The sequence below is a fragment of the Pongo abelii genome, chromosome 5 (genome assembly GCF_028885655.2).
Source record: "Pongo abelii isolate AG06213 chromosome 5, NHGRI_mPonAbe1-v2.0_pri, whole genome shotgun sequence".
In the NCBI taxonomy this organism is placed as follows: domain Eukaryota; kingdom Metazoa; phylum Chordata; class Mammalia; order Primates; family Hominidae; genus Pongo; species Pongo abelii.
In genome coordinates, this window is record NC_071990.2 from 84,790,223 (window position 1) to 84,804,244 (window position 14,022).

The following is a 14,022-nucleotide window of genomic DNA, read 5'->3' on the forward strand; positions in this document are numbered from 1 at the left end:
GGCAGGTAGATTGCTTGAATCAATCAATTAACCCTTGGTGCATTTGATAAGAATTGGCTGACCAGGGAGTTGGGTGTGTCTGAAGAACAAAGCAAGGCTTTTCTATTCAAGATCAGCATTTCTAATTAATAATAGTTGTGCTGCCTGCTAATATTTTTCTTGATTTTTCATGAAACATCACATTTAATTTTTATAGCAACTCCATGAAGTGGGTACCATAATCCCCTTCATGTTACTAGTGGGAAAACTGAAGCTCAGATTTTTTTTTTTTCATGGCTCTAGAGCAGGGATTGGCAAACTTTTTCTATAAAAGACCAGAAAGTAAATATTTTAGGCTTTTTGGGCCCATCCTTTGAACAGTATGATGATGTGGGGTTGGAAGTCCATGTCTGGGATGGGAAAATCCATGTCTGGGATGGGAAAGAAGGGGTAAGGGAAAGGGGAGAGTGATGCAGAAGTGGGGCAGAAGGGTGGTGGTGATTTTGCCTCAGCTTCCCTGAGGATTGTGCCCTGGAGGCAGTGGGGAGGGATGCGGGCGAAAGAAACCTCAGAAAGCTCTTGAAGCGGGATGGCTTCAAGAATCTTGAAGCTCAAGATGACTGGTGACTGCTCAGTGAATCTTTGTTTCTGCTGATATTTCATTCAGATTTTCCCTTATGTTACTGCTATTTGTCACTTTGTCTTGCTTTCTCCATTATAAGGGAAGGTCTGTGGAGTACTGATCCGTCTCAGGTATCTCTGCCCACCCCACAGTGTGCAGTGTCTTGCACACAGTAGGTGCTCGAACACAGTTATTGAACACAGGCTGCATTGACTTATCACCTTTGGCATCCATGCTGCGCAGTGCAACCATCTTCTCCCAAAGAAGTCAGGATTTTTTGGTCTAAAATAGTCATAGTTAACAAAGATACTTGGGAAATCCTGAAAATATGATAAATTTCAGGAGTAAGCAGTTGGACAAGTTGTGGACTTCTGTTGAGGATCTTCTGCAAGATCCACTATGCAACTTTTGCTGCCTGTTTTTCTTTATTCACTCCATTTTATTAAACTTAGTTTCCTCCAACCCCACTGGAAGCAAGAAAAGCAAACAAACAAACAAAACCTTAGGTTGCTTATTTCCATTGTTGCATAGTAGGTGTTCAATGGATACCCACTGAGCTAGTTCATTTCTGATACTAATTTGATTACTTCTGAACATTCTTTCTTCTTACAGAACTCTCCGTCCTCTACCTCCCAAATCCCACAAAACACCTCGCCTCCACACCTAGGCTGATTGCTGGGGAATGGTACAGGAGGCCCTTGGTGATTCTAATTGATGAAAGACTAAAAAATTCCCTTATAGGGGAACATAAATCAATGTCAATCTAAGATTGAGTAATACATCAAATTAGTATCAGAAATGAACCAGTTTCAGCAGGCTCTTTACATACTCTTGCAGGTATAGGTGCTGAGGCTGAAGCTGTAAGCTCAGAGATTTTGACATACTCTTTCCCTCCTTTCCTTCTTTCCTTCATCAGTTACTGAACATTGGTTATGTGCCAGGCATTGGGTTAAGTTCAAAAAAATATACAGTGTCTGATTTCAAATACATTATTCCACTCTAGTGGCAAGAGAAAAGGAAGTAGTGGCCACATGATATGAGGTGTGAGCAGCTGGTAAGAACCTCTCCTGGCCTAGGGGGTAAGACCTCCTCAAGGGGTTTGCTGCCAAACTCCTGAATGCGATCAAGAGTAATTAAGGTAACTGTGCAGCTCTGGATGAATTAACAGGTTCTGCACTTGACTTTCTCCATTTGTGCAGGTTGGAGATGTCTGCCCAGAGATTAATTTCTAACAGAACCTCCCAGCAATCGGCATCTAATTCTGATTACACCTGGGAATATGAATATTATGAGATTGGACCAGTTTCCTTTGAAGGACTGAAGGCTCATAAATGTAAGTTTTATACAATTCCTCATTGTAAGCATAATTGTATTTCTCTTAACCTGTGAAATCCCCAAGGATTACTTCTCCTGAACATTCTTTCTTCTTACAGAACTCTCTGTCCTCTACCTCCCAAATCCTACAAAACATCTCGCCTCCACGCATAGGCTGATTGCACAGGAATGGTGCAGGAGGGCCTTGGTGATTCTAATTGATGAAAGACTAAAAAATTCCCGTAGTAGGAGAACATGAATCAACGTCAAGCTGAGATTGAGAATTTTAAAAAAGCATTTGCTATTTTAGCTCCTCCAAACTGTGAATGTTTGAACTATCAAAAATAGGTATAAAAATAGGATCTGGAACTGTTATTTGAAGAACCTTCTTTTGTAGCACAGCAGCATCTTTTCATCCCAGTTGGTTTTCTGGAGCTGTGGAGAGCAGTGTATCCACGTGTGTTCATAATGACGGACCAGAATAGACTGCGATCATTTCTAACACTGTGTTCTAGGCATGAATTGTGTCTCATGCTATTGGAGTAATTAAGGGTCCAGCACAGAGCAAGGAAATGTAATTCTGTGAGACGTTGCTATTCAACTCCAGTCATAACTGAATGCTGACTGGTCAGCATGGAACATCCTTGCTTCATTAGGTAGAGTTAACAGTTAACATGGTAGGCAGGAACTGCTGCCCAGTCTCAGATCCTGTCTTGGTAACCCCGTAAATATCCCTGAAATGTTCACTTTTGTCAGAGTGAATTATCCACAGCACTGTAAAATTTTTACACTCTTAACTGGTCCAGGTTAGTGGGACACATTAGGAAATATAAGAGGGCTTAGAATCAGAGAAACAAATGTAGCAAAGAAAGTGTTTTCGTTCCTTTAATTATTTCCTGGCTGCTTCTATCCTGACCTGTCTTGGCATTCATGATCTCTTGCACCAACTTGGTGCTCTTTTGCAAGAAGGGCTTTCTATTTTTGTTCCTTTAGCAAAAATCATTAATTAAACCATATGTCCTTTACCCCTTAAGTGAGTAGTAATAATTAAATACTTTCATTCATTCCTTTACTGACATCTGCTCAGTATTTCTTTGTGGAAAAAAAGCACATGGAATTCATCAAGGTATGCTGTCACTGATTATCTGATAGAAGGCTGTTGGGTGTGAAATCACCTTCTTTAATTTACTTAAATTCTTTAACATGTTGTTTTTCTAGAATAACCTTTATGTAAGGACAATTGCTTGTTCTGAATTATAGTGGATATCAAAATGACTGGGAAAATTGCCACATATTTTCTTGAAATGTGGGCTTTTACTACTTGGCGACATCAACTTTACTTTTGTGTCAGCTTGCTCCTGTCTCTTTTCCTTAGTTTAAGAGGCACAGAAGACAGGCCTGCTGCTGTAATTTTGGTTGGTACATTTCCAGAGACAATTGAATAAAATATTTTTTGAGGATATTACATTCTAGAAATAATTATAGCTGGAAAACTTCCTGAGAAACATAGGCAGAGGTGTGACTCATTCCATACTTACTTACTTTACCTACTATACCATTAATAACAATTACTTTTGTTAATTTTAATATTCACATCAAGATAAAACAACAATGCCTGAGCACTTACTGTTCTGATATAAGAGAGCTGATAAGTAGCAGCCCTTAGCTTCAGGAACCTGACAATATATGCGACACATTGAAAACAAAAAACAAACAAACACAAAACCCCAGATATACAGGAAAGTGAAAAGATCAAGTCAACTGTTGAAATGTGTACTCTGGTACAGTCTCTTTCATTTAAAAATGCTGTGATTCTGACCTTCAAGTATGACTCCTTGTTTTGCTGGGCAAAATTCAAAGCTAATTAGATGCAGATTCAAAAGAACAGAAGCAGGACATTTCAAGGGGAAGCACTCATTGTGGACAGGAATGACCATAACAGTTATCTTTATTTGCCTTACCTGTAATGGATCATACTTGGCAACAATAGCTCCATCTTTAGACTAAGTTCCTCTGCTGAAATTAAGATTCCTACCTTCAAAGGGTGTTTCATCTGAGAAGCAACCTCAGATGGTCCTTGAGAATTCTTTTGCCATCAGTTTTGAATCCAATATTAAACCTTATCACGTATCAGAAGTGGACATGTATCTGATACAGATTTGGCACCAACAAAGTGGAAACTTATTTCTTTATTCATTCATTCAATATATATTTATTGAGCACCTGTTATGTGCAGTACTATTTTAAGCACTGGAGAGACAACAGTGAACTGAAAAGATAAAAATATTTCCTCCTATAGAGCTTGCATTCTAGTGGGAGAGACAGACAATAAATAGTTAAATAGATAATGTCAGATGGCAATATAAAAGGATAAATAGAGTGGGGGTAAAGGGATGTGGAGTGTGGAGGTGACAGTATAGGATTGCCATCGAAAGCCTTACTGAGAAGGAGAGATTTGATAAAAGACCTGAAGGAAGTGAGAGATTGAGCTATAATATATCTGGGGAAAGAACATCCCAGAAAAGGATCCTTGGCGGGAGTGGACTGGATCATGCAAGGAGGCCAGCGTGGTACCAGGGGAGTGATAAGAGGCAGAACAGCAGGAAAAGAAGTCAGAGAGGCTGTGGGGACAAGGACATGGGGGGGCCTTAGAGGTCATGCTAAGGACTTTGGTTGGCCTTTTACTCTGAGAAGTCACTTGAGGGTCTGGAGCAGAGCAGTGCCATCTGGCTTAGGTTTCAACAGATCACTCTGCAACTGGGGAGTGAAAGGCATGAGATTAGAAGCAGAGACCATTCAGGAGGCCTTTGCCATAGTCCAGGCAGCTGATGATGGTGGCTTGGAGCCAGGTAGGGAGAGTGAAGTGGTGAGAAATGCATACATTCTGGATATTTTTAAAAGATGGATCTGGCAAGATTTGTCAATGGATTGGCGGTATGTGTAAGAGAAAGAAGAGTCAAGAATGATTTGAAGATTTGTGACCTGAGTAACTGGCAGGATGGAATTGCCTTTAACCGAGAGGGGGAAGAGTATGGGAGAAGGAGGTTTCAGAGAGGAACCCCAGGAGCTCCGTTTTGGACCTGTTAAATTGAGACACCTATCACATATCCAGGAGGACAAGGGAGGAGAGGTGTCGGGGGAAGCTGTAGACTGGAGAGTCATCAGCATGCAAATGGTATGCGTTCAAAGCCAAGAGGCTGGATAAGTGAGTGTACATAGAAAACTGAAGAGTCCAACGCTGAGCCCTGGGCACGCTTGTGTTTAGAAGTTGGAGGGTTGCATAGCAGCATAGGTGCCTGAGAAGAACGTACAGAAAGTAGGAAGAAAACTGGACAATTGTGGTTTTCTGGATGCCAACTGAAAAAAGCGTTGCAAAGACAGTCTGTGTCAAATGCTGCTATTAGGTCAAGTTAATTGAAGACTGAGATTTGACCATTGGATCTATAATGTAGAAGTTACTGGCAATGATTTGAAAAGCAGTTTTAGTGGAGTGCTGGGTGTAAAAGGTTGATGGAATTGGTTCAAGAAAAAATGAGAGGAGAGGAATTGGGGACAGCATGTACAGACAAATCTCTCAAGTGTCTCACTATAAAGGGAAGGAGAGGAATGGGTCATTTATGAAGGGTGTGGCTGGGTGAGACAGGGTGTTCTTAAAGCATCAGAAGCAAAAGCTGATGAGTCAATGAGCGGACAATCACATTTTAGCAGGACCACTCTGGCCGCTGTGTTGAGAAAAGACTGAAGGAATAGCCTCTTAATTTGAGCTATCAGTGGTGGCCAAATTCATGCTTTTTCATGTGCCACCTTGCAGATACCAGACCCATGCATGGATGGGTCAGCAAGAAGCCAGGTCATTCGGATGAGAAACAGAGCTAGAGCTTGCAAAGGCTTGGAGTAAGATAGTAGAGACAAGTGTGGGAACATCACTGTTGGCTCTTTGCCAGGAATTCATATCACAGAATTGACCCTACTGCCTTAGGAACAAAAAGCGGTGTGAGGAAAGTGGCATGAACCCTCGCTTTCAAGTGAAGTATTAACCCTTGTTTTTCATATAACCACGAAATGGAAAGTTCACCATTTATTCTCGAGAGGTGGAGAGGAGGGCGAGTCGGATGGAGTAGTTAACCTCGTCCTACCCTAGATTGGGAAGGAAAAAAATCATGTCAACTTTCAGCTCTCTTGTTCCATTCCATTCATTAAAGGTTAGGTTAAGGGGGGTTACTTTGATACATTCCATTTGCAATTGCCCTGGGCAATTGTTCTACCCCTTTACAATAGTAGTCTCCAAGTAGCTCAGTGTCTAGACAGGACAGAGTGTGGTAGCTTGGCTGTGGTGGAAACTCCTTTGGAAGGCTTCTTTTGACTTTCTTAACCATCTAGCCTCATTGGAGCTTTGCTCTGTATAAAGCTTTATTCTGACTTCTTCCCAGAAAAGGATGCTTTTGGGAAGACAAGGGACTCCACTTTTCCCATCTTACTGTAGTGCCTATGCCCATGAAACTTACATGTGAATAAAATTTCAGGAGAGTTTGGATATTTCTGGGATGAGATGGGGATCTCTGATGTTTCTTGTAAGAGGCTCAGGGTGAGAAAATCCCCTGGGGATGGGTCATAGGGCAGAAGATGAGGTTGGGGGAAATTAGTGGAAATAACTTGAGGAAGCTAAATTTTGTTCAAAGGGAAATGTGAATAAGCAGAGCTACTTAAAGCATATTGCCATGGAAAACATAGATGCCGCATTATTAAGGAAATGTTTGGAAATGCTGTTGGATCATGAGGATTCTCAGATTCTACCCACAGCCTGCCTCTCCCCAACTCTGTCGCCACCTGCCTTTTCTGAAGGCTGTAACCCTCCCATGCTTCACATTATTGCTGCTTTTTGATTAGCTCCCTGGGGGCACTTAGAAGGGCAGAGGGAAGGGGGACTGGGCTGGGTTGAGGGCACGCTTTCCTCCACCTCTGGGAGTCAGTCCACCATTTGCAGTGTGAAAGCTGTCCTTAGGAGAACACCTTCCTAGTACACAGATTTAAAAAATGTCAATCAACATGATTCAATTCTAAACCGAAGACTTAAATATAGCATTGGTGTATAATTTTAGAATTTGCTTTTGCTATGCAGGCAGTTGATAAAGTACAGTGTAAGGAACTGTTATTTATCTGTACAATGTTTCTTCACAGTCCATGCCTAGATAGTTGAGATTTAATTGTTTCATGTTAGTTGTACCTCAGTACATGTGGTGTTTGGTATTTGTCCTTATGTCTTTTTTTTTTTTTTTTGAGACAGAGTCTTGCTCTGTCACCCAGGCTGGAGTGCTGTGGCGTGATCTCAGCTCACTGCAAGCTCCGCCTCCCGGGTTCACACCATTCTCCTGCCTCAGCCTCCCGAGTAGCTGGGACTACAGGCGCCTGCCACCATGCCTGGCTAATTTTTTTTTTTTTTTTTTGTATTTTTAGTAGAGACGGGTTTCACTGTCTTAGCCAGGATGGTTTTGATCTCCTGACCTCGTGATCCGCCCGCCTCGGCCTCCCAAAGTGCTGGGATTACAGGTGTGAGCCACTGCGCCTGGCCCTTATGTCTTTTTTTTATGCCTCATTTCTACTATATTAAAAGGCAAAGTATACAATTTCTATTTCTTTGGCACTTAAGGTTAGACACATTAGTTTTTCAGAGTGCTGAATATACATTGTTAACCTCTAGGCAATAGTATATGTAGGATGAAAGTATGAATTATGCAGAGTAAATTGTTAATCTGATTTCTTCACTTTGGAAAAAGTGCTACATATACATAATTTAATTAGAATAAAGATTTGTATTTAAACACATTTAATATTTAAGCTCCAATCACTTATTTTTAGAAAATTGCTAAGCATTCTCATTGTATTTCCACATAGATAAGCTTCTTAGTATAGGCCAAAAAATGTAGAATGATTCAACTCTGTTGTGTCCTAGATTTGAGGCCTTACTGTGCAAGTACCAAGTTCTGTAGACAATCCAATCTAACCCTGGTCCTAGAGATAAAGAATTGTGATTGTTATCCAAGATAGGACGAAGAAGAGCCCTGTTTAGGGAAGTACAGACAAAAATGTTATTGGGTTCAAAGGAGGGAGAGAACACATCAATTATGGAAATTAGTTGAGGCTTAGTAGATACTGTAGCGGATGGACTTGGAAGGATGGATACACTTTCATTAGCTCCACCTTGGGAAAAGTTGTTCCAGCCAGGTAGTGGTAAGAGTCCTGGTAAGGTGTGGCTGTGAGGAAGCTGTGGCTAAGGTAAATACAGGGACAGAGTGTCCCCTAGTTTGATTGGAAACACACAGCTTTTAAAGTGAGGTAAATTGGGAGAAAATGACAATTCTAATGACAGTAGCCAGCACCTGTGGTGTACTGTTTTCTCAGATGTCAGACATTGTATAAAGTGCTTTATGTATGGAATCTCTTTTACTCTGGAAAAGTGGGTCAGTTCTGTTTTTGTTGGAGAGCCTTTCATGAAAGAGCAATATCATCACGGCTGTGATTAAAGCAGGTTTGTACAGAAATAAAGCACAGGGAAAGGCGGAAGGCAGATAGATCACTCAAGAGGCCATCTGTATGTTCTCTGCAAGAAGTAATGAGAGCCTGAATTACCCATGGTGAATGTAAGTGAGAATGCAAAGTTGCTACCTAAGTGAGCTGCTAACCAATTGAGTTGTTAAACTAAAATTTGGCCCAAGAAGGCCTCCATTATTTGCATACTTGCGTTCTTAGGTATGAGCTGTGACCTAGCTTACTAGGTAAGCAAACTGAAAACCTAGCGAATGCTTCTGTAACAATAGCTCAGTCTCAGCTAATCACAGCAGCTACACTTCAGGCACTCCCAGGCAGACAGCTGTTCAAATGGTGTTCAAATCCAGCTGTTTCCGTACCTTGCTTCTTTTTTCTCTACATCATTTTCCTTTTTCTGTCCCTAAATCTTAACCAACCATGAGTCAGCCCAGAGTCTCTCTGAATCTGTTCTGATTCTGGGAGCTTCCCGGTTCAAGAATTTTGTTTTCCTTGCACAGTTAATATCTGTTAAATTTAATTTGTCTAAAGTTTTTCTTTTAACAGTAGGAATCCAAATGCACTTAAAACTTGAGTTGATAGTCTGCTAAAAATTTCATTTTCTAACTCAAAACACATTAGTGGAATCTTGAGGTCCTAGATAACCTATGCTCTGGTCTAGGTTCCTTCCTTGAAATATGGAAAGCATGAGTCAATGAGGCCTAAATCCCTTCATGCTATCTGAGAAAGAAACCTGGAGGCGGAGCAGACTCTTCCCTCCTCCTCATCCTTTACATCTTATCAATCTCCAGCCAACTGTGGATTAGACTGTTGATTTCCTTTCATGTTTCATGTATCAAAGCCTCTCCAAGAAGCTCTGATTCTTGAATGTTCAAGTTTTAAACTACTGTGAAATACTAATCCCAGTATTAACTGTCTTTCAGATTCCATTGTGATTGGATTTTGGGTTGGTCTTGCAGTCTTCGTGATTTTTATGTTTTTTGTGCTGACCTTGCTGACCAAGACAGGAGCTCCACACCAAGAGTAAGTTTGGGCTGTTCCTAAATGTCTCTTAAGCTTCACAGGAGACTGAGGAAATAGAAACTACTACCTAGGGCCGGAGGTGCTTCCAGTGGATGAAGAGAAGGGGGTGGTTATGGATTTGCTGTCTGGACCCAGATGCCCATGGATGGGATCCAACTATTCTGGCTTTTTGTTTCTTGCATCTTGGGCTTATTTTCAAGTGGACTTTTATGAAATTGGGTTTCTTGGTCCTTTCCTACAGTCTTAATGATGATGTGGGCCTGATTTTTACATTGAAATGTTTATTAATTACAATGTATTTTATTCATATTCCCATAAGGATTTAGATGATTCACCATTTTAAAAACAGTGGAAAAGACAATGGCAAAATAGGATGAAAACCAGTTTTAAAAATTATTTCAAGAAGCAGAGTAATAGTTGTTCCTGGATACTCAACTCAATTTAACTATTGACAATGATTAACAAATTTAACAGCGTTTTCTTAAAACTAGGATACAAAGGCAAACACTGTGGTTTACATAATTCTCATAACATGGTAGGACTTGTGATGATGCTAGACTTTGGATTGATGGAGGAAAGTATTACATGAGTGCTTAAAGAACATTGAGAAACATCAAAAAGTATTTGTTCAGTAATGCCTTGTAAAAAATTCAGAAATGTCTTAAAGGATTTATATATTTTATACCAAATTTTTAATAAAAGGGAAAACAGAGAATATTGAATACCTTATTAGTCAGCACCAGCAGGCAACAGTAATTAAAAGAGTTTTTGGCTGGTATGGTGGCTTACGCCTGTAATCCCAGCACTTTGGGAGGCCGAGCCAGGCAGATCACTTGAGTCCAGGAGTTCAAGACCAGCCTCACTATGGCGAAACCCCGTCTCTATTAAAAATACAAAAAATTAGCCGGTTGTGGTGGAGGGCACCTATAATCCTAGCTACCTGGGAGGCTGAGGCACAAGAATCACTTGAACCTGGGAGGCAGAGGTTGCAGTGAGCCAAGGTCATGCCACTGCACTCCAGCCTGGGCAACAGAGCCAGACTCTGTCTAAAAAAAAAAAAAAAAGAAAAGAAGTTTTTGATAAAGGGGCTGTTCAGAAGTTATGGACAGGGAAGAGGGCAGCTACGCAGGCTCATGCAGGACAGCAGGGCTGGCAACACTGAGGAGCAGCCATCCTAGATCCCAGGAAGCAACGGGTGGGGCCACAACTGGAACCCTGGAGTCTGCTGAGAGGAGTTGTGATTTTGGGCTGAGGAACACAGCTAATCCAGTGTGACCTCTCAGGGAAGGAGCCTCAAAGTTAAAACCAAGACCTCAGTCTTCTCCCTCCTTCCCATTTCTCACCTTTGCTCCCCACTGGCTGAACACAACCAGCAGCCAGAGGCTGCATCGAAGGCTAGTTTCCCAAGCACAGAGCAGGACAGGGGAGGGTGAGAGAGACCTGGGAGAGTGAATAGAAGTTTCACGGGAATCCTGGCATTTTGGTTTTGTTTTGTTTTTGTTTGTTTGTTTGTTTGTTTTTTGAGACGGAGTCTTGCTCTGTCGCCTAGGCTGTAGTGCAGTGGCGCCATCTTGGCTCACTGCAAGCTCCGCCTCCGGGGTTCACGCCATTCTCCTGCCTCAGCCTCCCCAGTAGCTGGGACTACAGGTGCCCACCACCACGCCCGGCTAATTTTTTGTATTTTTAGTAGAGACAGGGTTTCACCATGTTAGCCAGGATGGTCTCGATCTCCTGACTTCATGATCCGCCCGCCTCGGCCTTCCAAAGTGCTGGGATAACAGGCGTGAGCCACCGCGCCCGGCCGAATCCTGGCATTTTTATATTCAGTATCTCATTTTTGCCTCACAGCCTGGCAGCAGCTCTCTTTCATGGTTGTGTCTCGTCACAGCCTCCGGCATCTGTTATTCACTCTTCTGCCTGCACTTGAACTATAACAAATGCCTGTGCAAAGGGAACAGTTCTTGCCATCACTCAGCTATTTCTAGATATCAGGGGCTAGGAAGAAAAAAATGTAAACACAGCCAGGCACGGTGGCTCATGCCCGTAATCCCAACAGTTCTGGAGGTTGAAGTGAGAGGATTGCTTGAGCTCAGGAGTTCAAGACCAGCCTGGGCAACATGGCAAAACTCTGTCTCTACAAAAAATACAAAAATCAGCCGGGCATGGAGGTGCACACCTGTAGTCCCAGCTACTCAGGAGGCTAAGGTGGGAGGATCACTTGAACCCAGGAAGTCAAGGCTGCAGTGAGCTGTGATCGTGCTGCTGCACTGTAGCCTAAATGACAGAGTAAGACCCTCTCAAAAAAAAAAAAAAAAAAAAAAATTTAAACACAAACATTTTAAATGAAAGGAAAATATCATTTTTATTGAAGCATTTGGAGACATATGGCTGAGAATCTATTTAACAGCCACTAAAAAGACACAAGCTTTCCTTTTTCTCTCTTCGTGTCATTGTAAATATTCGCACATGCTTCACTTCTATTATATTGGCCCAGCGAATTTGAAAATATGGTGTGGGTTACAAGAGGGTTAAGAAAAGCCTAGAATAAACTCAGATTAAGGCACAACTCATAGAATGGTCAGGGAATAATAATACCCTGTTAATCTTCCTTTTCCTCAGAGGAACCAATGGAGTTTTATGGGTTATTGAGATAGATGTGTGTGATGTAGAAGACAGGAGATTTTAGGACTAGGAACACTAGCACAAAATAGAATGTGACTTCCTGTGATGGTTAATTTTATGTGTTAACAATTCTAGATGTTTCTGTGAAGGTATTTCTTAGTTGACAGTACCATTTATCAGTACTCTTTGGGTTAAGCAGATTACCCTCCATGCTGTGAGTGGGCCTCATCCAGTCAGTTGAAGGCCTTAAGAGAACAAAGACTGACCTCCTCAAGCCAAAAGGGATTCTACCAGGACACTGCCTTTGGACTGTCTCCACCCTGCCAGCCTACTCTACATATTTTGGACTTGCCGGTCCCCAAAGTTACATGAGGCAATTCCTTAAAATAAAACTTTCTCTTTATACACACACACACACACACACACATTGTGTTGGTTCTGTTTTCTCTGGAGATCCCTGACTAATCTTCACTTCCGTGTGGTGTCATGGCAACCCTGGGTAGTTGACACTTGCCTTTTAGCCTTCCAGTTGGCAGTTCCCTTTTGCCACTAGACAGTCTGTCTTTGATGGTTGTTCTGAACAATGCTCAATCACAGAACAGGGGTCATTGTAACCCTGAATGCTTCTAACAAGGTTAAGGAAAAATAACTTTTTTTAACATTTAAGAAAATAATGGATCTTCCCTCAGGGCCACATTTTAAATGCTTCTGTACACAGTCTGACACAGTATAAGATATGGCATTTGGTTACAGTATATCATAATAGAAAACTGAAAGAATCAGAACATGTGGAAAAATATTGAAATAAATCTGTTATAAAGCCTTTTAGGTCTTAACAGACTTGACATTTGTTTGGCAGGAGTTTCCTTCTTAGGTGAACATTGTTTTTTTCCATATAGCCAATGTTAATAGAAAACAACTAATTTTAAGTTTGCCTGTGATAATTAGGGGTGGGGGGAAGGAGGATACAACATTGAAAATAATAAGAGCCATTTTTTTGATGCCAGGGTCAACTAATTACTTTATATCTCACCAAGTCCTCACAGGAAGATGAAGTAAATTCCATGTGTTCACACATTACAGATAAGAAACATGAGGCTGAGACACTTGCCTAAGGCTTCACAGGTTGAAGAAAAAATGTAGAGTCAAACCTCAAGCTAAAGTCTCTTCAGTGCTGAAGTTCCTGTCATTAACCACTACACTCAACTATCTCAGATTGGCACTTTTTTAATCTCTTCCTTCTATTGAACCGAAGATGTTAGCAAGCAACCAGATTTGTTACTTTTTCCGTAAGTTATTGGGGTACAGGTGGTATTTGGTTACATAAGGAAGTTCCTTAGTAGTGATTTGTGAAATATTGGTGCACCCATGACCCGAGCAGTATATATTACACCATATTTGTAGTCTTTTCTCCCTCACCCCCTCCTTCTCTTCCCCGCCAAGCCCCCACAGTCCATTGTTTCATTCTTCTGCCTTTGTATCCTCATAGCTTAGCTTCCACATATCAGTGAGAACATATGATGTTTGCTTTTCAATTTCTGAATTACTTCACTTAGAATAAGAGTCTCCAATCCCATCCAGATTGCTGCAAATGCTGTTAATTCATTCCTTTTTATGGCTGAGTAGTGTCCCACCATATATATCACAGTTTCTTTATCCACTTGTTGATTGATGGGCATTTGGGTTGGTTCCACGATTTTGCAATTGTGAATTGTGCTGCTATAAGCATGTGTCTGCAAGTATCTTTTTCGTATAATGACTTCTTTTCTTCTGGGTAGATACCTAGTAGTGGGATTGCTGGATCAAATGGTAGATCTACTTTTAGTTCTTTAAGAAATCTCCACACTGTTTCCCATAGTGGCTGTACTAGTTTGCATTCTACACCAGCAGTGTAGAAGTGTTCCCTGATCACCACATCC

At 41.4% G+C, this 14,022-nt stretch overlaps 1 protein-coding gene across 1 annotated transcript in view; it reads left to right on the forward strand.

Moving 5' to 3' along the window:
• MRAP2 (melanocortin 2 receptor accessory protein 2) overlaps positions 1–14,022 on the forward strand; it is a 58,021-nt gene that overhangs the window by 20,069 nt on the left and 23,930 nt on the right. The window contains exons 2-3 of the mRNA XM_024248557.3: positions 1,801–1,934; positions 9,382–9,481. Of these exons, the coding sequence (XP_024104325.1) occupies positions 1,808–1,934; positions 9,382–9,481 (227 nt within the window). The 5' untranslated portion in view covers positions 1,801–1,807. The remainder of the gene's footprint in view (positions 1–1,800; positions 1,935–9,381; positions 9,482–14,022) is intronic.